This window comes from Coregonus clupeaformis, chromosome 34 (genome assembly GCF_020615455.1).
Source record: "Coregonus clupeaformis isolate EN_2021a chromosome 34, ASM2061545v1, whole genome shotgun sequence".
Lineage (NCBI taxonomy): Eukaryota > Metazoa > Chordata > Actinopteri > Salmoniformes > Salmonidae > Coregonus > Coregonus clupeaformis.
The window spans coordinates 14723711-14749705 of NC_059225.1; the positions used below are offsets into that span (position 1 = coordinate 14723711).

The 25995-nt window shown below is 44.7% G+C and overlaps 2 protein-coding genes across 4 annotated transcripts; both read left to right on the top strand.

Annotated features, from left to right (window-relative positions):
* On the top strand, window positions 1-19632 carry LOC121549863 (E3 ubiquitin-protein ligase RNF31). 2 transcript variants are annotated; one of them, XM_041861813.1, is made up of 24 exons: window positions 1-180; window positions 662-869; window positions 1015-1161; window positions 1482-1637; window positions 1792-1860; window positions 1963-2098; window positions 2270-2407; window positions 2551-2710; window positions 3968-4113; window positions 4329-4489; window positions 6869-7117; window positions 7206-7553; window positions 9812-9997; window positions 10134-10340; window positions 10582-10755; window positions 13724-13822; window positions 15456-15545; window positions 15758-15872; window positions 16138-16250; window positions 16449-16562; window positions 16952-17000; window positions 17513-17609; window positions 18828-18993; window positions 19120-19632. In XM_041861813.1, the coding sequence occupies exons 2-24, from the start codon at window positions 669-671 to the stop codon at window positions 19165-19167; spliced, it is 3369 nt and encodes a 1122-aa protein (XP_041717747.1). In that variant the 5' UTR covers window positions 1-180; window positions 662-668; the 3' UTR covers window positions 19168-19632. The 2 variants fall into 2 exon arrangements, with proteins under 2 accessions (XP_041717747.1, XP_041717748.1); XM_041861814.1 differs by lacking the exons at window positions 16449-16562; window positions 16952-17000; window positions 17513-17609; window positions 18828-18993; window positions 19120-19632 and having other exon boundaries at window positions 15758-15932; window positions 16138-16225.
* Window positions 19633-19719: 87 nt separating this feature from the next.
* On the top strand, window positions 19720-25713 carry LOC121549864 (interferon regulatory factor 8-like). Of its 2 annotated transcripts, XM_045210457.1 has the most exons (10): window positions 19720-19891; window positions 20788-20846; window positions 21111-21233; window positions 21377-21557; window positions 21993-22147; window positions 22246-22330; window positions 22508-22561; window positions 23960-24355; window positions 24479-24594; window positions 25103-25713. In XM_045210457.1, exons 2-10 carry the CDS (start codon window positions 20790-20792, stop codon window positions 25232-25234), a joined length of 1299 nt encoding a protein of 432 aa, XP_045066392.1. In that variant the 5' UTR covers window positions 19720-19891; window positions 20788-20789; the 3' UTR covers window positions 25235-25713. The 2 variants fall into 2 exon arrangements, with proteins under 2 accessions (XP_045066392.1, XP_045066393.1); XM_045210458.1 differs by lacking the exon at window positions 19720-19891 and having other exon boundaries at window positions 21083-21233.
* The last annotated feature ends 282 nt before the right edge of the window (window positions 25714-25995 follow it).

A 25995-nucleotide genomic window follows, 5' to 3' on the forward strand; every position in this document is an offset into this window, starting at 1 on the left:
CTTCCGCGTCAACTACATTTTCACTGTTGTTGTGACTTTAGCTAGCTATGCTTTTCAAGACATGCTTCAGAAGACCGACGTGACACTGGAAATGTAGCTACATTTTGCCTTGATATTACATTCGATTGGATTCAAAAGGACTTGGATCACGAAATACATCTGGAAACGCGGAAGATAAAGGTAAGGCAAGTAGTGGCACTGATCTGGCTGTCATCATAAACTTTCGATTTCGCCTTGCTAGCCAGTCATAAATTAGCTAGAGCATAATTAGAAATAGACTTGCCAGCCAGCTCAATGTGCCACTTCAATTTCAGAACATGTACTACAGCTACAGCTAAAGTTTACGGCTATCTGGTGTCACGTGTCATTTTGAGATAACGGTAGCAAACTTCAATGTACTTACATTTACCATTTAAACATTTTTGCCATTTAGCATTCGCTGTTATTCAGACAGAACGACTTATATTAGAAAAGTTACCCTGGCAAGCGCTCTTACCATTTGAGCTAATTCCCCTTGGAGACATTTATGTTCACAGTAGACAGAGTAGCTAGACGGTACACCCAGATGCATAAGAAAATACAGTAGACCTACCTACTGCACATCAGCAAACAATCCCATCCCTGAGTTTACCTACTGTCATTCTTAATCTCTATTCCCCAGTTTGTGAATGATGAGTACCCAGTCTGTCCCTTTCGAGGAGGTGCGGAGGAGAGCTGAGTCCCTCCTGTCCTATTCAGGCTCTGCCCAGGCATTGAAGGCTGATGTCCAGGTCATGGCCAATGTCCCGCTGTCCCTGTCAGACAAGTTTCACCACATCACAGCACAGACCATGGTGACACAGAACATATCAGGGCACAGCAGGGAAGAGGTGAGGTTTTACATTCTCTCCTATCCAGGTGCCCCCCAAATGTATTTTTGTCTTTACTGTACCCCTTGCACCCTCAGCTTTTCCTGTTAACCCCTCTGGCCTCCTGAACACCTCTCCCCCACCTCCCCTCTCCTCCCTCCGTCAGGTCCTAGAGTCTTTGGGCCGGCTGTTTAAAGCCTTGAGCATCCTAGAGAAGTATGGCTGTAACCTGACCAGCCCCAGCAGGCCCAGGTACTGGCGCAGTGTCAAGCACAACAACCCAGTCTTCAGGGCTACCGTGGACGCCATCAAGGTAAAGGAGGGAGACAGGCCTCTCTAAACACGATCAGGGACTTCCAGCCCCATTCTTATTATTACAGTATAATGATTGACTTCCTAGTGCATAGTACAGATTACCGAGTCTGAAAGTCATCTCATCTATTGATTTCACTACAAATAGTCAGATGGTTCAAAAAGGGAGTGGATCAATGATCAATGTTTAAAGTGTCTCACGGGTCATAGACATAGACCTAGGGCACTGGGTACCCAGTGATATTTAAAGCATTTCAGTTTACTTTTTCACTAATTTGAGTCAACGGTGGTTTATTCTACTGTCTGCTATCTTTTCTACAGGGTGGCAGGTCAGTCCTGTTTCTCTACGGTTACACCAATCAGCAGCCAGACGGCCTCAGCTTCCCTGAAGATGTCACAGATCCAGATGTTGGGAAGGTTGCTGCGGTGACCATTGAGGTCATGACCCTGCGCATGGAACTGGACATGCTTATCAAGGTGAACATTCATATGAGAGTCTAAGAGTGTTATTATCTAATAAAAATGTTTGAATTGTTCTCATTCTCAATTTGAGGATAACCACAAAGATGAGTTTCCATGTTTGATCTCTTGCTAACTCTTATGTGGCACTGTGTTGTTTGTTGTCCTTCAGGGTACACATGCTCACCCAGAAATCTACAGCAATATAATCCCATCCCTTAGTCTACAGAAGACAACCCAGGTCTGTGTAGCGTACAGTCGGGTGGTTAATCGGTTTGTCTGTTTCTACCTCAACCTTTTTCTGTGATTAGTGTTGTCATTAGGGCTATTCTGCTCTCCTCAGGATGAACCAGAGCTGATGTCTGATGCGGTGGTCATCCCACCAAGAGAGGAGCATGGGGACAGGGGGAACGACCTTCAAACACTATCTCCTCCACCCAAACCTGCTGCTAGTCCTGGACTAATACAAGCCCCCACAGGTGAGACAGACAGCCACTCCCTGTACGAGTCTCCCTGTCTGTCACCTGGCAACCTGTCCACTTCCAACCCCACTGGCATATGTCATCTGCCTGTCTATTGTACTGTCATTGGATGACAAAATTATTGCATATTGCTTATTGCTCCTCTCTCTCTCTCTCTTTCTCTCTCAGATGGGGGGTGTAATCTGTGCGGTGCCACGCCCTCTCTCCTCTGCCCACCCTGTGGTTCTCTTCCTTTCTGTCAGTCATGTGACCTCATCTACCACCGCCACCCGTCCAGAGCCAATCACAGGAGAGATAAAATACAGGGTAAGATATGGGTCATAGCTTTGACCATTTCAGCTCAAATCTCACTTTTAATCCAATATTTATTTGAATATTCTTACCCTGAATATGTAACCTAACACTGAATATGTAACCTAACACTTATCACATTTTTAAACCCCCCGTAGAGACCTGTACCATCTGTGGTATGTCCCAAGTCTCCACCCATTGCTCCACCTGTTCTCAGAGGCTGTGTCTGGAATGTGACAGACTGTACCATTCTCACCCTGACCGCAGGGGTCACAACAGGACACTGGTTACCCCCGCCAAACCAACAAGAGCTTTTAGGTTAGAAATGAGGATGTGTTATAATCCGACTCTACACACACATACACACGTTCACACTCACACACACACAAACCTGATCACTCACTTCTTCCGCCATATGTCCACCAGATACACAATGCGTTAGGGTTAGGGTTAGGGTTGTTTTTGCCAGATGTCTAGCCCACATTTTCCAAACTTGATGCACATCTGCTTAGTAAGGCTGCAGTACGGTTTGTGGCATGGAGAAGATCATCTTCGCCCTGTTTGACCAAAACTAATCATTAAAACAGATGAAAGTTATTCTCATATCGACCTGCTGGTTTCATAGGCTGCACACAAGGTCACATTACAACAATTCATCTAGTTTCTTTCTATTCTTCCGTCACATTCATCTCAAGCAACATCAATAAATTGAACTGGTTGTTCCCATATAGAGTAGGCTACTGATTTCTAATCACTAGTTTGCCCGGCATGATGGCGTGCTAAATTACACAAAGAACAGTTCTGTGCATATTCATTTTGCACTCCATTCTGTTGGCTGGTTTCGTGAAAACGCACAAACTTTTATGTACTTCCGTTTGTACCACCGCACGGTTATGCAACACACAAGTTGAAACTATTGAACTCATGTGGTACACAGAACGCACTGCAGCCTAGCGTGGCATCCCCAACGTAGCGCTGCGGACTGCTCCATTGACAATTAATGACTTCCACCGGAACGCAAAGAGTTTGACGCGTCTGCTGGACATGAAGGTTGCTGGACATGAAGCTTTCTGGACATGAAGCTTTCTGGACATGAAGCTTTCTGGACACGAAGCTTTCTGGACATGAAGCTTTCTGAACTTGAAGCTTTCTGGACATGAAGCTTTCTGGACATGAAGCTTTCTGGACATGAAGCTTTCTGGACATGAAGCTTTCTGAACTTGAAGCTTTCTGGACATGAAGCTTTCTGGACATGAAGCTTTCTGGACATGAAGCTTTCTGGACATGAAGCTTTCGGACATGAAGCTTTCTGGACATGAAGCTTTCTGGACATGAAGCTTTCTGGACATGAAGCTTTCAGACATGAAGCTTTCTGGACATGAAGCTTTGGACATGAAGCTTTCTGGACATGAAGCTTTCTGGACATGAAGCTTTCTGGACATGAAGCTTTCTGGACATGAAGCTTTCTGGACATGAAGCTTTCGGACATGAAGCTTTCTGGACATGAAGCTTTCTGGACATGAAGCTTTCTGGACATGAAGCTTTCCTCTCACTCGTGTTTCTTCTCTTTTCTAGCCATTCTCTTTCCTCGTGGGAGTGTGCTCAGTGCACTACTGTAAACGAGGTGAAAGCCGTGCTGTGTGTGACCTGTGAACGACCCCGCCTGGCCGTCGCATCCCTTATAGTTCAGGAAGACCCAGGGCAGCCATCACCCAACACAGGTCACATTCATATACATGGGTCAACTGTTGAGTAGTTTTCATGTGACGTTCATTTAAACAACATATTAGTCACCTATCCTGTCCTGTTTGAGGTGTTCATGCCATCTGTGCCTCTATAGCAGTGATAATACATGAGTAATGTAATTATACATTACTAGAAACTGAGATCAATACCAGGCTGTCTGTTTATCTACCCTCTCTGACCTCTTTCGTAGAGTGGCAGTGTAAGAGCTGTACGGTTGTGAACCAGGGCAGCAGTATACTCTGTGAGGTGTGTGAGCGCCCCCGTCTGGCCACCCGTCCCTCTATCACGCCAGTACTCTCCAGTAATCCAGTATGTTCCACGCCAGGACACACAGCAGACAATGAAACAGAGGTTAGTGTAAATACTGTAAAAACGATTGGTCGCTAAATCCAGCTAGAAGGACCACGTAAAAACGGTTGGCTGTTATGCCCTCACCCGTCTGAGCGGTCGGCTGTGAATGCCCTCACCCGCTATATACTTATAACTGATTGGTTTGATTCAGTCCTCTATAGTGCTGTCCGTTTAGAACATGATGTTGAGGCCCATCACTGTACGCTTGATAGTCACCACCACATACACACAGACACAGCTGTTTCCATTTGAATACAGTGTATGTTTATATGATTTTGGTAATCCGAATGACTTGGAATCTTATTGTTGTGGTTCTATAAGACAAAGATATGCACACAATTAAAGGTTATAACTATGCAATATACATACAGGACCAGTCAAAAGTTTGGACACACCTACTCATTCAAGGGTTTTTCTTTATTTTTACTATTTTCTACATTGTAGAATAATAGTGAAGACATTAAAACTATGAAATAACACATATGGAATCATGTACAGTGAGGGAAAAAAGTATTTGATCCCCTGCTGATTTTGTACGTTTGCCCACTGACAAAGAAATGATCAGTCTATAATTTTAATGGCAGGTTTATTTGAACAGTGAGAGACAGAATTGACCCCCTCTCAATCAGAAAGATTTCTGGCTACCAGGTGTCTTTTATACAGGTAACGAGCTGAGAATAGGAGCACACTCTTAAAGGGCGTTACCTGTATAAAAGACACCTGTCCACAGAAGCAATCAATCAATCAGATTCCAAACTCTCCACCATGGCCAAGACCAAAGAGTTCTCCAAGGATGTCAGCGACAAGATTGTAGACCTACACAAGGCTGGAATGGGCTACAAGACCATCGCCAAGCAGCTTGGTGAGAAGGTGACAACAGTTGGTGCGATTATTCGCAAATGGAAGAAACACAAAATAACTGTCAATCTCCATCGGCCTGGGGCTCCATGCAACATCTCACCTCGTGAAGTTGCAATGATCATGAGAACGGTGAGGAATCAGCCCAGAACTACACGGGAGGATCTTGTCAATGATCTCAAGGCAGCTGGGACCATAGTCACCAAGAAAACAATTGGTAACACACTACGCCGTGAAGGACTGAAATCCTGCAGCGCCTGCAAGGTCCCCCTGCTCAAGAAAGCACATATACAGGGCCATCTGAAGTTTGCCAATGAACATCTGAATGATTCAGTGGAGAACTGGGTGAAAGTGTTGTGGTCAGATGAGACCAAAATCGAGCTCTTTGGCATCAACTCAACTCGCCGTGTTTGGAGGAGGAGGAATGCTGCCTATGACCCCAAGAACACCATCTCCACCGTCAAACATGGAGGTGGAAACATTATGCTTTGGGGGTGTTTTTCTTCTAAGGGGACAGGACAACTTCACCGCATCAAAGGGACGATGGACGGGGCCATGTGCCGTCAAATCTTGGGTGAGAACCTCCTTCCCTCAGCCAGGGCATTGAAAATGGGTCGTGGATGGGTATTCCAGCATGACAATGACCCAAAACACACAGCCCAAGAAGAAGCACATTAAGGTCCTGGAGTGGCCTAGCCAGTCTCCAGACCTTAATCCCATAGAAAATCTGTGGAGGGAGCTGAAGGTTCGAGTTGCCAAACGTCAGCCTCGAAACCTTAATGACTTGGAGAAGATCTGCAAAGAGGAGTGGGACAAAATCCCTCCTGAGATGTGTGCAAACCTGGTGGCCAACTACAAGAAACATCTGACCTCTGTGATTGCCAACAAGGGTTTTGCCACCAAGTACTAAGTCATGTTTTGCAGAGGGGTCAAATACTTATTTCCTTCATTAAAATGCAAATCAATTTATAACATTTTTGACATAAGTTTTTCTGGATTTTTTTGTTGTTATTCTGTCTCTCACTGTTCAAATAAACCTACCATTAAAATGATAGACTGATCATGTCTTTGTCAGTGGGCAAACGTCCAAAATCAGCAGGGGATCAAATACTTTTTTCCCTCACTGTAGTAGCCCAAAAATTGTTAAACAAATCAAAATATATTTTAGGTTTTAGATTCTTCAAAATAGCCACCCTTTGCCTTGATGACAGCTTTGCACACTATTTGCATTCTCTCAACCAGCTTCACGAGGTAGTCACCTGGAATGCATTTCAATTAACAGGTGTGCCTTGTTAAAAGTTAATTTGTGGAATTTCTTTCCTTCTTAATGCAGTTGAGCCAATCAGTTGTGTTGTGACAAGGTAGGGTTGGTATACAGAAGATAGCCCTATTTGGTAAAAGACCAAGTCCATATTATGGCAAGAACAGGTAAAATAAGCAAAGAGAAACGACAGTTTTAATCTTTCAAAATCTCTCTCCCCCTCTCTGCCTCTCTCCCATGCTGTCTCTCTCTCTCTGTAGTGGATGTGTCAGTTCTGCACCTATGTGAACTTGCAGCCTGCAGTGGTTTGTAAGATGTGCAACTTGCCGTGCAAAGACCCTGCGGTCACCAGCCCCAAGTCCCTCCTCCTGCAATCTCCAATCAAAGACTTAGTCCCGCCTCCTGTGACGCCCCAGATCCCTCCCCAGATCTCTTCCAGGGTGAACATCGACATCAAGAGACAGAACCTGATGAGGGATGAAGGGCTGAAGCTTGTCCATCAAATACGAGTAGGTGACGTTTGAACTGACTCTAAATGTGAATTAAAACCAGATTGACTGGTATTATTCTAACTTCTAAGTTGATGTTCTTCCTCAGAAGGGAGAGAAGAAGGGAGTGGGCCCTGAGGAGGTGTACGCAGCCCTCTGTGTTTCCAGGGGCAGCAACGTCAACCCCTGTGATTGGCTGAAATCAGAGCTGCCCCACCAACTGGATGAGATCTGTGCCATGGCGGCTTCGGCAGCTTTGCAGAACTACAAAGCAAGGGTTTCTGGGCCGCAGGATAACACTGAGAGGGATGGGGGGTCGACAGAGCAACAGAGTCCCAGTGTGCTGCTGGGTGAGGGGGTGCAGCTGTCCAGGGTTGAGGCCAAGCAGGCATGGCTGGCAGCAGGGGGCGACACTGAGAGAGCAGTCTGTCAGCTGCTCAGAGACAGACAGGCCAAGGTGAGAACCAGACAGTTCACCTGACCCTAATGGTCACTCAAAACTGATATGGCTAAACACTTTAGAGTTCACTAGACCCATCAGTGGCCTTGTGGTTAGAGTGTCAGACCTGAGGTTGGAAGGTTGGGAGTTTGATCCCAGGCCGAGACATACCAAAGACTGTAAAAATGGGAGCTGATGTGACTCTGCTTGACACAGATAGTCTCCTGCTCCTATGAGCCATTCCAACTCGTGCAAGGCTACTTACAGAGATAGTCTGTGTCACGATTAAGCCTACAGTGCCTTCGGAAAGTATTGAGACCCCTTGACTTTTTCCACATTTTGTTACGTTACAGCCTTATTCTAAAATGGATTAAATAAATACAATTCCTCAGCAATCTACACACAATACCCCATAATGACAAAGTGAAAACAGGTTTTTAGACATTTTAGCAAATGTATTTAAAATAAAAAACAGAAATACCTTATTTACGTAAGTATTCAGACGGTTCCCTATGAGACTCGATATTGAGCTCAAGTGCATCCTGTTTCCATTGATCATCCTTGAGATGTTTCTACAACTTGATTGGAGTCCACCCATAGTAAATTCAATTGATTGGACATGATTTGGAAAGGCACACACCTGTCTATAAAAGGTCCCACAGTTGACAGTGCTTGTCAGAGCAAAAACCAAGCCATGAGGTTGATGGAATTGTCCGTAGAGGTCCGAGACAGGATTGTGTCAAGGCACAGATCTGGGGAAGGGTACCAAAAGCATTCTGCAGCATTGAAGGTCCCCAAGAACACAGTGGCCTCCATCATTTTTAAATAGAAGAAGTTTGGAACCACCAAGACTCGTCCTAGAGCTGGCCGCCTGGCCAAACTGAGCAATCAGGGGAGAAGGGCCTTGGTCAGGGAGGTGACCAAGAACCAGATGGTCACTCTGACAGAGCTCTAGAGTTCCTCTGTGGAGATGGGAGAACCTTCCAGAAGGACAACCATCTCTGCAGCACTCCACCAATCAGGCCTTTATGGTAGAGTGGCCAGAAGGAAGCCACTCCTCAGTAAAAGGCACATGACAGCCCGCTTGGAGTTTGCCAAAAGGCACCTAAAGACTCAGACCATGAGAAACAAGATTCTCTGGTCTGATGAAACCAAGATTGAACTCTTTGACCTGAATGCCAAGCCGTCACATCTGGAGGAAACCTGGCACCCATCTCTACGGTGAAGCATGGTGGTGGCAGCATCATGCTGTGGGGATGTTTTTCAGCGGCAGGGACTGGGAGACTAGTCAGGATCGAGGGAAAGATGAATGGAGCAAAGTATAGAGAGATCCTTGATGAAAACCTGCTCCAGAGCGCTCAGGACCTCAGACTGGGGCGAAGGTTCACCTTCCAACAGGACAACAACCCTAAGCACACAGCCAAGACAACGCAGGAGTGGCTTCGGGACAAGTCTCTGAATGTCCTTGAGTAGCCCAGCCAGAGCCCAGACTTGAACCCAGACTTGAACCCGATCGAACATCTCTGGAGAGACCTGAAAATAGCTGTGCAGCAACGCTCCCCATCCAAGCTGACAGAGCTTGAGAGGATCTGCAGAGAAGAATGGGAGAAACTCCCCAAATACAGGTGTGCCAAGCTTGTAGCGTCATACCCAAGAAGACTCGAGGCTGTAATCGCTGCCAAAGGTGCTTCAACAAAGTACTGAATAAAGGGTCTGAATACTTATGTAAATGTGATATTTACTTTTTTTTTTTTATACATTTGCAAAAAAATCTAAAAACCTGTTTTTGCTTTGTCATTATGGGGTATTGTGTGTAGATTGATGAGGGGGGGAAAACAATTTAATCAATTTTACAATAAAGCTGTAACGTAACAAAATGTGAAAAAAGTCAAGGGGTCTGAATACTTTCCGAAAGCACTGTATATGCAAAGTATACTGCAGTTACATTTTTTTGTCATGTCGCAGACGCTCTTATCCAAAGCGACTTAGAGGAGCAATTAGGGTTAAATGCCTTGCTCAAGGGCTATTCGACAGATTTTTCATCTAGTCGGCTCAGGGATTCAAACCAGCGACCATTCAGTTACTGGCCCAGCACTCTTAACCGCTAGGCTACCTGCCGCCCCAAATCAAAATGTATTTGTCACGTGCACAGGATACAGCAGGTGTAAACAGTCCAGTAAAATGCTTACTTGCAAGCTCCTCAAGAATGCAGTAATACTAAGATATGAAAGAGGTGTTTCCACTCTGACTGGGTCTGGTCTGTCTCTGGTGTGTAGATGCGGGAGCTGCGTTCTCTGGGCTTCTGGGAGGCATCCCAGTGTGAGGAGGCTCTGCGTCTGAGTGGAGGAGAGGTGCGGGGGGCTCTGTCCCTGCTGCAGCGGCCCCTCCTGGAGCCCTTCCACCAGCGCATCTGGAGCGACCAGCCAGAAGCCCCCATTGATGCCAAGAACCCTGACAAACAGGTACTGCAGAGTGTATGTGTCTGAGAGAGACAGAGAGAGAGCACAAGTCAACTAAACTGCATTTCCCAAGGCCATAGATAACACAAATAATCTGATTGTTGTTCATCATCATCATTACCCTCCATTGTCCTCTCAGAGGATGTGCAGGCGCCTGCTGGCATTGTACGAGCTGCCCAGCTGGGGGCGCTGTGAGCTGGCCCTGTCTCTACTCCAGGAGCCTGATGCCCAGTACTCCCTAGAGGACGTCATCCAGGCCGTCAGAGAGTCCCAGGACAGAGAGTTCCTCCGCCGCCTTCTCAACAACGAGTGCCCCTGCTGCCTCAGCATCTTCCCACATAGCAAGGTGGGCTGCTGGGGGTTTGGTTGAGTTTGCGTGGAATGGTGTAGCTACATTGCACTGCATGTTGTTTTGTAATTCTTTAGTACAATTGACTTTCAGTGCAACGTAGACATACTGTAACTTTCACTTTGGTGCCCTCCTCTCTCAGATATGGTGTGTCATTTCTATAAGCTGTTAATATCGGTATGTGGTTTATGGGTTTATACTGCATAGATCCTTCAAACATTCTCTGTACCTCTCTCAGATGCAGTCCCTGACCTCGTGTCAGTGCTCGGTGTGCCACGAGTGTTTCACACAGCATTTCACCATCGCTGTGAGAGACAAGCACATCAGAGACATGGTGTGTCCCGTGTGTGCGGGACCAGACATCAACGACCCTGAGCACCTGGACAGCTACTTCTTTACTCTGGACATTCAGGTGATAAGAAGAAGAATAAGAATACACTTTGTTTGGAAGGGAAGATATGGAGATAGATGGGAGGTATCCAGTTTGCAAAGTTACCTGTTTTATTTTTTCAGAAATCCCAGATTTGAGCATTTTTGCAACCCTAGGAGGGCTATAGGTAGATGGAAATCAAATCAAATCAAATTATATTTGTCACATGCACTGAATACAACAGGTGTAGACCTTAAAGTGAAATGCTTACTTACAAGCCCTTAACCAACAATGCAATTTTAAGAAAGAATACCTAAAAAAAAAAAAAAAAGTAACAAATAATTAAAGAGCAGCAGTAAAATAACAGTAGGGAGGCTATATACAGGGGGTACCGGTACAGAGTCAATGTGCGGGGGCACAGGTTAGTCGAGGTAATTGAGGTAATATGTACATGTAGGTAGAGTTATTAAAGTGACTATGCATAGCTAATAAACAGAGTAGCAGCAGCGTCAAAGAGGAGGGGGGGGGCAATGCAAATAGTCTGGGTAGCCATTTGATTAGTCTTATGGCTTGGGGGTAGAAGCTGTTTAGAAGCCTCTTGGACCTAGACTTGGCGCTCCGGTACCGCTTGCCGTGCGGTAGCAGAGAGAACAGTCTATGACTAGGGTGGCTGGAGTCTTTGACCATTTTTAGGGCCTTCCTCTGACACCGCCTGGTATAGAGGTCCTGGATGGCAGGAAGCTTGGCCCCAGTGATGTACTGGGCCGTACGCACTACCTTCTGTATTGCCTTGCGGTCAGCGGCCGAGCAGTTGCCAGACCAGGCAGTGATGCAACCAGTCAGGATGCTCTCGATGGTGCAGCTGTAGAATCTTTTGAGGATCTGAGGACCCATGCCAAATCTTTTCAGTCTCCTTAGGTGGAATAGGTTTTGTCGTGCCCTCTTCACAACTGTCTTGGTGTGTTTGGACCATGATAGTTTGTTGGTGATGTGGACAACAAGGAACTTGAAGCTCTCAACCTGCTCCACTACCGCCCCGTCGATGAGAATGGGCCGTGCTCGGTCCTCTTCTTTTTCCTGTAGTCCACAATCATCTCCTTTGTCTTGATCACGTTGAGGGAGAGGTTGTTGTCCTGGCACCACACGGCCAGGTCTCTGACCTCCTCCCTATAGGCTGTCTTATCGTTGTCGGTGATCAGGCCTGCCACTGTTGTGTCATCTGCAAACGTAATGATGGTGTTGGAGTCGTGCCTGGCAATGTAGTCATAAGTGAACAGGGAGTACAGGAGGGGACTGAGCACGCACCCCTGAGGGGCCCCCGTGTTGAGGATCAGCGTGGCGGATGTGTTGTTACCTACCCTTACCACCTGGGGGCGGCCCGTCAGGAATTCCAGGATCCAGTTGCAGAGGGAGGTGTTTAGTCCCAGGGTCCTTAGCTTAGTGATGGGCTTTGAGGGCACTATGGTGTTGAACGCTGAGCTGTAGTCAATGAACAGCATTCTCACATAGGTGTTCCTTTTGTCCAGGTGTGAAAGGGCAGTGTGGAGCGCAATAGAGATTGCATCATCTGTGGGTTGCAAGCCCTGCCACATCCGACGAGCTTCAGAGCCGGTGTAGTAAGATTCGATCTTAGTCCTGTATTGACGCTTTGCCTGTTTGATGGTTCGTCGGAGGGCATAGCGGGATTTCTTATAAGCTTCCGGATTAGAGTCCCGCTCTTTGAAAGCGACAGCTGTACCCTTTAGCTCAGTGCGGATGTTGCCTGTAATCCATGGCTTCTGGTTGGGGTATGTACATACAGTCACTGTGGGGACGACGTCATCGATGCACTTATTGATGAAGCCAGTGACTGATGTGGTGTACTCCTCAATGCCATCGGAAGAATCCCGGAACATATTCCAGTCTGTGCTAACAAAACAGTCCTGTAGCTTAGCATCTGCTTCATCTGACCACTTTTTTATTGACCGAGTCACTGTTGCTTCCTGCTTTAGTTTTTGCTTGTAAGCAGGAATCAGGAGGATAAAATTATGGTCAGATTTGCCAAATGGAGGGCGAGGGAGAGCTTTGTACGCGTCTCTGCGTGTGGAGTAAAGGTGGTCTAGAGTTTTTTTCCTTCTGGTTGCACATTTAACATGCTGGTAGAAATGAGGTAAAACGGATTTAAGTTTCCCTGCATTAAAGTCCCTTGCCACTAGGAGCGCCGCCTCTGGATGAGCATTTTCCTGTTTGCTTATGGCTGTATACAGCTCATTGAGTGCCGTCTTAGTGACAGCATCGGTTTGTGGTGGTAAATAGACAGCTACGAAGAATATAGATGAAAACTCTCTTGGTAGATAGTGTGGTCTACAGCTTATCATGAGATACTCTACCTCAGGCGAGCAAAACCTTGAGACTTCCTTAGTATTTGATTTTGTGCACCAGCTGTTGTTTACAAATATACATAGACCGCCACCCCTTGTCTTACCAGAGGCTGCTGTTCTATCCTGCCGATACAGTGTACAACCCGCCAGCTGTATGTTATTCATGTCGTCGTACAGCCACGACTCGGTGAAACGTAAGATATTACAGTTTTTAATGTCCCGTTGGTAGGATATAGGTGCTTGTAGTTGTCCACTTTATTATCAAGCAATTGTACGTTGGCCAATAGTACCAATGGCAAAGGCAGATTAGCCACTCGTCGCCGGCTCCTTACCAGGCACCCCGCGATATCACCGTCTCTTTCTACTGCGAATGACGGGGATGAGGGCCCTGTCAGGTGTCTGGAGCAAATCCCTCTCGTCCAACTCATTAAAGAAAAATTATTTGTCCAGTTCAAGGTGAGTAATCGCTGTTCTGATGTCCAGAAGCTCTTTTCGGTCATAAGATACGGTAGCAGCAACATTATGTACAAAATAAGTTACAAACAATGCGAAAAAACTAACAAAACAGCACGGTTGGTTAAGAGCCCATAAAACGGCAGCTTGTGTTGTGTTTCATGTTCATACCATTGTTATTTCTGTTGTGTGTTTAGCTGAGAGACTGTCTGGATCGTGAGGTGTACGAGCTCTTCCACAAGAAGCTGATGGAGCATGCTCTGATGAAGGACCCCATGTTCCTGTGGTGCTGTCACGTGAGTGGGTTTCTAACCAGCTCCATCACATACAGTACCAGTCAAAAGTTTGGACACACCTACTCATTCAAGGGTTTTTCTTTATTTTTACTATTTTCTACATTGTAGAATAATAGTGAAGACATCAACACTATGAAATAACACATATGGAATCATGTAGTAACCAAGTGTTAAACAAATCAAAATATATTTTATATTTGAGATTCTTCTAAGTAGCCACCCTTTGCATTGATGACAGCTTTGCACACTCTTGGCATTCTCTCAACCAGTTTCACCTGGAATGCTTTTCCAACAGTCTTGAAGGAGTTCCCACATATGCTGAGCACTTGTTGGCTGCTTTTCCTTCACTCTGCGGTCCTACTCATCCCAAACCATCTCAATTGGGTTGAGGTCGGGTGATTGTGGAGGCCAGGTCATCTGATGCAGTACTCCATTACTCTCCTTCTTGGTCAAATAGCCCTTACACAGTCTGGAGGTGTGTTGGGTCATTGTCCTGTTGAAAAACAAATGATAGTCCCACTAAGCGCAAACCAGATGGGATGGCGTATCGCTGCAGAATGCTGTGGTAGCCATGCTGGTTAAGTGTGCCTTGAATTCTAAATAAATCACAGACAGTGTCACCAGCAAAGCACCCCCACACCATCACACCTCCTCCATGCTTCACGGTGGGAACCACACATGCGGAGATCATCCGTTCACCTACTCTGAGTCTCACAAAGACACAGCGGTTAGAACCAAATTTGGACTCATCAGACCAAAGGACAGATTTCCACCGGTCTAATGTCCATTGCTCGTGTTTCTTGGCCCAAGCAAGTCTCTTCTTCTTATTGGTGTCCTTTAGTAGTGGTTTCTTTTCAGCAATTCGACCATGAAGGCCTGATTCATGCAGTCACCTCTGAACAGTTGATGTTGAGATGTGTCTGTTACTTGAACTCTGTAAAGCATTTATTTGGGCTGCAATCTGAGGTGCAGTTATTCTAATGAACTTATCTTCTGCAGCAGAGGTAACTCTGGGTCTTCCTTTCCTGTGGCGGTCCTCATGAGAGCCAGTTTCATCATAGCGCTTGATGGTTTTTGCGACTGCACTTGAAGAAACTTTAAAAGTTCTTGAAATGTTCCGGATTGACTGACCTTCATGTCTTAAAGTAATGATGGACTGTCATTTCTCTTTGCTTATTTGAGCTGTTCTTGCCATAATATGGACTTGGTCACAACACAACTGATTGGCATTAAGAAGGAAAGAAATTCGACAAATTAACTTTTAACAAGGCACACCTGTTAATTGAAATGCATTCCAGGTGACTACCTCATGAAGCTGGTTGAGAGAATGCCAAGAGTGTGCAAAGCTGTCATCAAGGCAAAGGGTGGCTACTTTGAAGAATCTCAAATATAAAATATATTTTGATTTGTTTAACACTTTTTTGGTTACTACATGATTCCATATGTGTTATTTCATAGTTTTGATGTCTTCACTATTATTCTACAATGTAGAAAATAGTAAAAATAAAGAAAAACCCTTGAATGAGTAGGTGTGTCCAAACTTTTGACTGGTACTGTATACAGTTACTTCTCTACTGTATTTCCCTTTTCATTCACCCCTCTCTTCTCCTCCTCCCTCCTCTTCCCTCCTCAGTGCACCTTTGGGTTTATCTATGATGGAAACCAATTCAAAGTCACCTGTCCCACGTGTATAAAGAGCTTTTGTAACCAATGCAAAAAGCCTGTAAGTACAAAAGATACCTGTTGTTGTCTTGCCTGCCATGTATTGTGTCATTTCATAGCTACGTGTATGTGGGACCCAAATAATGATGCATGTATGTCTCTCTCTCCATCTTTCTCTCTCCTTCTCTCTCACTCCCTCTATCTCTCCCTCCTTCTATCTCTCCCCCCCTCTCTCTCTCTCTCTCTCTCTCTCTCTCTCTCTCTCTCTGTCAGTGGGAAGCTCAGCACCAGGATTTATCCTGTGAGCAGTTCCAGTTGTGGAAGAGACAGAATGACCCTGACTACCAGAGACAGGGGCTGGCCGGGTTCCTGCGGGACAACGGCATCAGTGAGCCAGTCAGCCTAGACAACCTGCAGTTATTGGCCCATATTCACAAAGAGTTTTAGAGTATGGTTGCTGATATACGATCAGATTTCCTTTTTAGATAATAATAATAAATACGATTATCTGGACAGACAGGACCTGGTCCTAGATCAGCACTTCTACTTTGAGACTCTTGACTCCTGGCACACAATGCCATCTCACCATCATCACCATCATCATAATTGTTATAACACCATGATGTGGTCCTTCTTGTCATCCCTCTCCGTAGCCTGTCCTCACTGCAGGTTCCAGTATGCCTTGACCAAAGGGGGCTGCATGCACTTCAGCTGCTCCCAATGCAGATACCAGTTCTGCAGCGGCTGCAACAATCCCTTCCACACTGTAAGTCACATAAAAGGGACTGCATGGAGTACCATATTTCTCACTAAATGGATTCAGTCAGAGGGAAGGATCTCCCTTTCCCCCAGGGCTTTCTCATCATACATTCCCAGCCTCATGTCTGTTTCCTTTTTCACTTTCCCTTCTTCACCCGTTTCCCTCCCTCCTCTCCCTCTCCCTCTCCCTCTCCCTCTCTCTCAGACGGCTTGTAAAACAGTCCAGTGTAAGATCACAGGTCTCCATGCTCATCACCCACGCGACTGTCTCTTCTACCTCAGGGACTGGGAGCCTGCCAGACTACAGGCCCTGCTGCAGGTACAGAGACAAGGGATGTTCTGGGAACGTTACAGAGGGATGTTCTGGGAACGTTACAGAGGGAATGTTCTGGGAATGTTACAGAGGGAATGTTCTGGGAACGTTACAGTGGGAATGTTCTGGGAACACTACAGAGGGAATGTTCTGGGAACGTTACAGAGGGAATGTTCTGGGAACGTTACAGAGGGAATGTTTTGGGAACATTACCGAGGGAATGTTCAGGAAACATTACAGAGATAATGTTCTGGGAATGTTATTGAGAGAATGTTCTGGGAACATTACAGGAGGAATGTTTTGGGAATGTTACAGAGGGAATGTTCTGGGAACATTAAAGGGTTGTCAATTCAATGTTGTGTTTCTGAGCTAAGGTGTTTATATTTTGTCCACAGAGGAGTGCTGTTGAGTTCAACACAGAACCCCCTAATGGGACACAGACTGGTGAGAGTGACCTCTTGTTTATCCTCTCTTAGTTCCCAGATCTGTGAGAACTCATTTTCCCTTTCTGTCTGACTCCTTTCTGTGTGACTCCTTTCTGTGTGACTCCTTTCTGTGTGACTCCTTTCTGTGTGACTCCTTTCTGTGTGACTCCTTTCTGTGTGACTCCTTTCTGTGTGACTCCTTTCTGTCTGACTCCTTTCTGTGTGACTCCTTTCTGTGTGACTCCTTTCTGTCTGACTCCTTTCTTTCTGACTCCTTTCTGTGTCACTCCTTTCTTTCTGACTCCTTTCTGTGTGACTCCTTTCTGTGTGACTCCTTTCTGTGTGACTCCTTTCTGTGTGACTCCTTTCTGTCTGACTCCTTTCTGTCTGACTCCTTTCTGTGTGACTCCTTTCTGTGTGACTCCTTTCTGTCTGACTCCTTTCTGTCTGACTCCTTTCTGTCTGACTCCTTTCTGTCTGACTCCTTTCTGTGTGACTCCTTTCTGTCTGACTCCTTTCTGTGTGACTCAGACGCGTGTGGAGTGATGGAGCAGAAGGATGACGGGGGTCAGCAGATCGACTCACCCTGTGGAGTCCAAACTCAGCCAGGACACGCTGGACTCTGCGAGTTAGTCACACACACACAGTTGATAATACCTTATTGTTTGTTGTTATTTGTGCATTACACACACACATATATCCAGTGGGTTTAATTGTATTGTATTTAATTGTAGGGGAGAGTGGGGTAAGTTGTGCCATTTTCTACATTCAGGGGGTTCAAGGGAAATATAATATTCTTTCTAATAAAGATATCTACATACATTTCAGGATGTTGTATATCCCTGGAAATAATCAGAATTCAGTTAAAAACATAGCTTGTCCAAAAAAAAGTGGTCTCTTGGCACAATTTACCCTAGGTATGGGGTAAGTTGAGCCGCAGGACAGGGTAAGTTAAGCCACATACAAATGTCTGTAATGAATGAAATATTACCACTACCTTTTTAAAACCATGTCTATCTTTATTTCCCAAACACAATTCAACACAATCACAATCGCTTTTTTGTTTTTTAATCATTTGAATCATCTTTTAATACAGGTTTAACACCTAAAAAACACTTTGCCTTGCATTACTCCTTGGAAGAAAACTTCAACTTGTCATTGGCTCAACCATTGGCTAAACTTACCCCATGGCCAACTTACTCCAAGGCAAACGTTTTGACTATATTAGCCCACACAAGGATGGACTTTCATGCTAGGTTTAGGATCTCATATTAAAGCTAATAGAGACCCCAACTGATGTATAGAACAATCTTAAAAGTATCTACTTTGGTTTAGATACAAGCATGAAACCTGATGACCTCTTCCTAAATATTTGGTCAAATTATACATTTTGTGTATGGTTTCCTAGAAACAAGGGTGGCTCAACTGACCCCTTTGGCTCAACTTACCCCACTCTACCCTATTGAAGATATGTAATGAAAAGTTAATGATATTTAAGCAGTAAGGCGTGTGGTAAGAAGTGTGGTATATGGCCAATATACCACGGCTAAGGGTTGTTCTTACGCACGACGCAACACGGAGTGCCTGGATACAGCCCTTAGCCGTGGTATATTGGCCATATACCACAAACCCCTGAGGTGCCTTATTGCTATTATAAACTGGTAACGTAATTAGAGCAGTACAAAGTAATGTTTTGTCATACCAGTGGTATACGGTCTGATATATCACGTCTGTCAGCCAATCAGCATTCAGGGCTTGAACCACCTAGTTTATAATAACTTTTAAACCACCTTTGCTATCTGTTAGGCTGTCTCACTCTGTCTGTCTGTGTGTGTGGCCATTGCAGTAAACACTACAGAGAGTACCTGGTTAGTCTCATCAACGGACACACTCTGGACCCCGCTCTTCTCTACGACCAACAAGAGGTGACAGTTGCCTGCAAGAGGTACCAGGTGGAGGAGCAACAACGGGAGGGGGAGGACGACAGGGTGTACAAGGCTCGACTGCTGAAGGTCAGTCATCACTCAGTTAGGCTTGTGGCCTCACTGGAAGTTTGCACTAAATCGTTTCTATGTTCATTTTGATGTAGTGTTTTTGTTGTGGTTCAGATTGTGTGAAACTTTACTCTTTCTTTACAGAAACTGATGGAAGTTCCACTTGGAGAAAAGGTTCCTCGGATGAGATGAAGATTGATTGAATATTTTATTATCCATTTTAAGGAAAGTGCAGGTATCCTATTTGCAAACAGCATCGGGTTTCAAACCTCCCACCACATAGCATTACCAACCTAGCTGTTATATTGCATCTCATTGAAGTTTAACATGCTTTGTTTGTTATATGGTTCATTCGATTTCTGAAATCATTTTGTTCACAATTACACATCTACAGGTATCTCAATTTCCTCTCTGTACAAGGATAACGCTGCAAAGGAAGACTTACAAGACAGGCCAATTAACAACTGTCTTTCTGGTTTATTTTTATTAGATAGATGAGTTTAAAATACAGCACTAAACAACTTTAGAACACATAAGGGGAAGGTGTCTGTCATCTTAAAAATGGCAGTCAATATTGTGAGATCAATAGCACATAGTATACAGAATGTAACATTAGGGTGTACCATGCAATAAAGTATTTTATTGATTTAAAAATTAGTTTTATGACTGGTCTCAATTTTGTCTCATCAGTTGCAGGCTGTTCTCTGAGAAAATATCCTATATTTGAGCCAAATGTCGCCCCCTGGTGTCATAGCAGTAAACTGAATTATTTCTACAAAGTCACGTGATTTCGGAGAAAAGGAGCGTCTGCCTCTGTTCTGCGCGAGGAAAGCGAATAGCCTCTGGATTTTCCAGTCGAAGTGCTATGCGCTGCTAGATCCGCTCTCGTGAAGAATCCGAGGAAAACCAACACAAGGTAAACGAAACTATTCACATTCATCACACTGATTCTAAATCTATGGAAAAGTAGGATTTCTGTAGATCAGCTGGTAGAGCAAGGTAGTGGGTTCGATCCCCGGGACCACCCATACACAAAAATGTATGCACGCATGACTGTAAGTCGCTTTGGATAAAAGCGTCTGCTAAATGGCATATTATTATTATTATTATTATTTACCCTTCATGAGCAATTTGTTTATTTATTAGTTTGTTATTTTTAGATGGGGACATCAATATCTGATTTGATTATAGGATCGTCTCTAAGCATAATAGTTGCTCACATTCATAAATTAACTTTTTTAATATTGTAATTTCAACTGAAGCTGGTGTACAAAGCCGAAAGTAAAAAGAGCAAAAACGAAACTGGGAACGGATCTACCGCTTCTCAGATTTGCATTGATGAGAATTACAGATCTATAACTCTCAAATTTCTACTGCGCCTTTAAGTGTTGTTATCTGTGCAGTCTGCCATGGCAGTCTGCCAGTGTGAATGTCCTCAGCTGAACTACAAACACACACATGTCACGCGTACATACTCACAATACTCGTTATCACAGCTAGCACTGCTCTTACTGTATTATGTTGTGTTTGTTTCTATCAGCCTATATATAGGTCTCAGGAGGTTGGTGGCACCTTAATTGGGGAGGGCGGGCTCATGGTAATGGCTGGAGTGGAATAGGTGGAATGGTATCAAATACATCAAACATGTGGTTGATACCATTCCATTTGCTCCGATCCAGCCATTATTATGAGCCGTCCTCCCCTCAGCAGCCTCCACTGATGTAGGCCTAATACTGTCTGTATAGTTTTTAAACACAATAATTTTTTGAGGCCAGACTAGATGGAAATAAGAAAGTTATACTGTTTTCACAGCTATGGCATCTGGGAGAATTCGCTCCACCCGCAGACTACGCTCTTGGATGGTAGACCAGGTGAGTGTTTGTGGAGGATGGGTTCAATAGTTCCTTTTGAGCAAATGAATGTGTGTGCACTGGAACAGCTGTTTACAGTGGGTGTGTCTGAGCTGGTATGCCATAGTTACCAGTACATTTGAGTCATTTAACAGATGCTCTTATCCAGAGCAATTATGGTTAAGTGCCTTGCTCAAAGGCACATCGACTGATTTTTTACCTAGTCGGCTCAGGGATTCGAACCAGTGACCTTTCAGTTATAGGCCCAACACTCTTAACCGCTAGGTCAGCAGTGGGAAGTACCCTGGCCTGATATGGGACGATGACGCCAGGACCATGTTCCGTATCCCCTGGAAACACGCTGGGAAACAGGACTTCCGCAGTGAAGAGGATGGTGCCATCTTCAAGGTCCTGACACTATGAACTTTATCAGTACTATCCCTAGTTCGTTAAGTCTTAATTTTACAATAGCCCCTCGTCATTTATAATCTATTAAACACATACAGTAGACATTATTTCCTGAGCTGTGAGATTAAATGCCTCCTCCACAGGCATGGGCAGTGTTTAAGGGGAAGTTATCCGAAGGGGGTCGTGTGGACCCTGCCTCCTGGAAGACCCGGCTGCGCTGTGCTCTCAATAAGAGCCCAGAGTTCAGAGAGGTCCCCGAGAGGTCACAGCTAGACATCTCCGAACCATACAAGGTTTACTGCCTTGTACCCATCAATGAACAAGGTGAGACACACACACTGTAAGTTAGTTAGTTATGCAATGTTTATTTCTACCCCTCTTCTACGATGTTCCAGCCATTATCTTTTGATCCTTTGGCCTTGTGTAGAAATCTACAGTATAACCACATCATCATACCTACTATCTGGGAACAGACCGGGTGTAGCAGTGTGCATTCTTTAGGTTTGAGGAAGTTACACTCGAGGTTGAGAAGATTTAGATTTTTAATATTGGCCAACTCCATTACCACATGCATGCGGCACTCTACTCTAGTTCCCTGTCAGTCTGTCCAAAGGGACATACAGTCATACCAGAGTCAGCGGTGCAAATGTTATCAGAGCAGCAATAACTCCATATAGTTTGTAGCTATGGAGACAACTTCAAAGCAGGCTAAACTGCAGTAAACAAATTCCTGACATATGATCCCTTTTCTCTTCACAGCGTTGGGGAGTGTTCAAATAAAGGGCAGAGCCAGAGCAAGAGGGAGGAAGAGGAGGAGTAGCGATTCAGACAGCGAGGAGGAGGTGAAGGAGGAGGAGGAGGAGGTTATGGTCAAACAGACGAAAAAGGAGGTCATCACCCCCCCGATCACCATGGTAGGTTTGGCATTTTAAGGACAAAACAAGTTCTAGAAACATTTGGATGTATCTCTCTTAATTGTTTATTTATGTCAATTTGTGTGTGTTTTTATCAGTCTGTTCAGGAGATTGAGGAAAGTGTTCTTACCCTCCAGCAAGACCAGTTCGATCAGCCCTTGGTCATCCTGAAGAGTGATGGGAGTAAGTCTTATGTCTTACTAACTCAATGTCATGTCTGTCCTCCAAATGTCTGTCAAACACTGAATCTCTGAGTTAATTGATGTTGGAACTCTCAGCCACTGTCTCTCCACTCTGGGGAGTTCTCCAATAGCATGTGGTTGATTGACATGCTGTTGATATTCTGTTGTCTTCCTCTAGCGGTCGATGAGATCCAGGTGAACGTCACGATTGAGACCGTTCCTCCCCCTGGAGGTAATGCTATTGATGATGCATGATGCTGTGTAGAGAGGAAGTCAAGTCAGCTTCTCAATCACATGGGGGCCGATTCTGACCTGAGTTAAGCGCGTGTAAATGGAACGCAATTCAATTTTTATGCACTTTTCTCTCTACTCGTATTCTGACCTTGAACTTAAGCATGAGAATAGCATGCTATTCACCTGCTATTTGTTTGGGGTGGAGATGGAATAAATGTAGGTGTGGCGGAGGTATGTCTACATATACACCTTATTCTGACCTTGACTTCTGACCTTGCCTTATTCCCTAATAATTCCACCACATTTACGCGCGAGGAAACCATGAATAACGTCTAACAAACCTACTGGTTTCAAGTGGAAAAAGCATTTATTTTTTCAGATAACACCATTCTTCTTACAACTTGATAAGAGCTATTGATAAGAGCTAGGAAAATTAGTAATCCGTTTGGACAAGAGAATTGTAAATATAAATTACACTTCTGTTAGATATACTGTACTTTCCTAACCCTAAATAATCTAAAAGATCAGAGTATTTTTTAAATCTACCAATTGGTGCTGAAACAGAGATGAATTAGCATATATTTAGATGGCTTTCATTCATTCATCCCTAATATTATGAACCCGTTCTCTCCATATATTCTGGTGAGTCTGTCGACTAAATTCTAACTAAAAGGTACACCGTATTTAAAGGGATGGCTGAAGGTAAATGTACTGTAAACCCTATTGAATGAAAACTCCACAAGAAAATCTGTTGGCCAGCAAGTGGGAGGGTTTTCAGCAGTTGAATTACATTTATTAAGCGCGTACAAGGGAACAATGCCTGCAAAGCCTGTTATGCACCTTTGTAAGGTAAGTCTGAATACCAATGTTGTGGAAATTCTTACACAGGGACACTCAAAGTCAATCTTAAATGAATCATTGTTTACTGTCAGCGCACTGGAGACGTTCCAACAAACTTGATGCACCATAGTCTGTCAGGAGCTCTAATGGGGAAGTCCCGTTTAGTTCCCTTATATACTGGTTACAGACACGTTACATAGGCATGGTTCATAGGGTTGGTTCCGGCATGTGTCTGGCACCATCTCCTATCTTAACTTAAAGAACATATTCTGGGCGTTCTGGCAGATGTTCCTTCGGAGGGGTCATGACAGCCCCCCCTCATATCTTGACCAGACACAGGCAGGAACCAAGGATTGTTTATGACACCAAAGATAAGATGTACAAAGTAAAAATGTCCTTTACACCAACTACTGAGAAGTGCATAGGAAAGGCGTAATTTCCTAAATTGGAATCAGGCCCATACTACATGAACTATTCCTGCTCTGTCTCTCATTCACTCTCATTCTCTCTCTGTCTCTCATTCACTCTCATTCTCTCTCTGTTCCTCCAACTCCAGCACGGGACTCGTTCCATGTCTTAGTGAAATACATAGGACAGGAGGTGCTTAAACGTGAGGTCATAGGCAGCGATGTCCGAATCGCCTACCTGCCCTCATCGCCCATCCCCCCCACCCTGATGATGGGTGGCTTCCCCCGCATCCCCCTCCCAGACTCCCCCTCCACCCTGACCTCCAGCCCTGGCATCGGGCCCCGGCTCCAGGCCCTCTCCACCCTGCTGCCCTTCATGGAGAAAGGGGTGATCCTGACTTCAACGGGGGCAGGGGTCTATGCTAAGCGCTACTGCCAGGGCCGGGTGTTCTGGACAGGGCCACATTCAACCACGACGGGACCCCACAAGATGAACCGTGCTGTGGAGCCCGTGCTGCTCTTTGACAGAGAGGCTTTCAGAACGGGTGAGTGACATGGGGCTGTTCACTCTCTCTTGGTTTGTTGGTGAGGATCACCCACTTCTTTCTTGTCCCCTTATTGGATATTTCAGCAGTCAGTGTGTATTTGCTGACTGCGTGTTTCCTTAGAGCTGGACCACTTCCGCAGTTACGGGGGAGACCCTCCTCAGTGTGGCATCACCTTGTGTTTCGGAGAGGAGTTCAGTGCCACAGAGGACCCGTCCAGCAAACTCATCATCACACAGGTACAGTTGAGCAAGCTTTTCCCCACCTACTCATAAAGAACTGTAACGCCTGTTCAAATGTAAAAAGGTGCAACAATTGCATACCTTAAAACGGGGTTCCCCAACTGGCAGCGCCCCAAATTCTCTGTTGGACATAAGACTGTAAAAACACCAGCAAATCAGCACCAAGTGATTTTAATTTTGGAAATCTGTTCCCAAAGTATTCCCATACATAATAAAGAGATATGCGTTTTTGATACAAATGTAAGCAAGGTTTGAAATTATTATGTTTTAGCCAGATATATCTGTTTAGGCTTTTTGCGGTCAATTTGCAGTCTACAAATTATTATTATAATTATGTTCCGGCCCCCTGACCATCCGCTCAATACAAAAATCAGTCCGTGGCTGGATCTAGTTGATGATCCCTGCCTTAGAATGTAAATACTAAGGTTTATGTAAGTACAGGATAACTACACATTTTTCACTGTGAAATAGAGAGGGACTGAACCACCCACCCCCTCTTCTCCAGATAACCCTACCCTGGGCTCAGCAGCAGGTCAAGGAAGCTGAAGACTTCCGGGAGTCAATGACCTACCTACGCGACATAGCCAGCCAATCAGGAGATGTCACCATCAACCTGGTACCAGTGCCTTACCCCTGAGCATCCAATCACAGGATATATTGTATAGTTACGGAAGGGAAAAAAATGGAAGCACTATCTGATCTGATACCAAGGGCTTGATTCAATCCGTATCGCGGAAATTCAGTGCTATAGAGCAATTTAAAGGCAATGTTCCCGCATTCGCGGAGACTGCATTCACAGTAAACGCTGCATATGTCTGCTCAATCGGAAATTAGTTTTAAATTTAAACCGCGCTGAACTTCCGTAATACGGATTGAATCGAGCCCCAAGCCTTCTCAGACATGAACCACTAGACTGAATAGCACTACATGGAATGGAAGACATCACTTTGGTTTAGCCTTCAGGATTGCCCTTTACCAACCCCAACACCTGATGTTATACAACTGGTCCAAATGAGTTCAAACTCACTTTGGCTGCAGTTTTGAAAAAGATCTGATGTGAAAAGATATGATGTGATTGGTCAAAAACAATATATATTTTACATTTTACATTTACATCATTTAGCAGACACTCTTATCCAGAGCGACTTACAAATTGGTGCATTCACCTTATGATAGCCAGTGGGACAACCACTTTACAAATAGTTTTTTTTTTTTTTTTTACATTTTCTTAGAATGTTATTTTTTTTTTTCAGTATGTTTTGAAATTTCATTTTTTAAAATATATATATATCATCACCATGCCAACTGTTAGAGGCAGGAAACCAACGTGTCTGTCTGTGGTTTTGGCTTCTGAAAGTGGTAATGCTTTTTAAGCAAATTTTTATTGAGAAAAAAACA

What these genes read in the sequence shown, in the direction of transcription:
- LOC121549864 (XM_045210457.1), top strand. Translation starts at nt 20,790, where the DNA reads ATGGCATCTGGGAGAATTCGCTCCACCCGCAGACTACGCTCTTGGATG. An exon ending in TCACCCCCCCGATCACCATG is followed by an intron (nt 22,148 to 22,245) that starts GTAGGTTTGGCA and finishes TGTTTTTATCAG; the next exon opens with TCTGTTCAGGAGATTGAGGA. An exon ending in CATCCTGAAGAGTGATGGGA is followed by an intron (nt 22,331 to 22,507) that starts GTAAGTCTTATG and finishes GTCTTCCTCTAG; the next exon opens with CGGTCGATGAGATCCAGGTG.
- LOC121549863 (XM_041861813.1), top strand. Translation starts at nt 669, where the DNA reads ATGATGAGTACCCAGTCTGTCCCTTTCGAGGAGGTGCGGAGGAGAGCT. An exon ending in CAGGAGAGATAAAATACAGG is followed by an intron (nt 2,408 to 2,550) that starts GTAAGATATGGG and finishes AACCCCCCGTAG; the next exon opens with AGACCTGTACCATCTGTGGT. An exon ending in CCTGCGGGACAACGGCATCA is followed by an intron (nt 15,873 to 16,137) that starts GTGAGCCAGTCA and finishes CCCTCTCCGTAG; the next exon opens with CCTGTCCTCACTGCAGGTTC.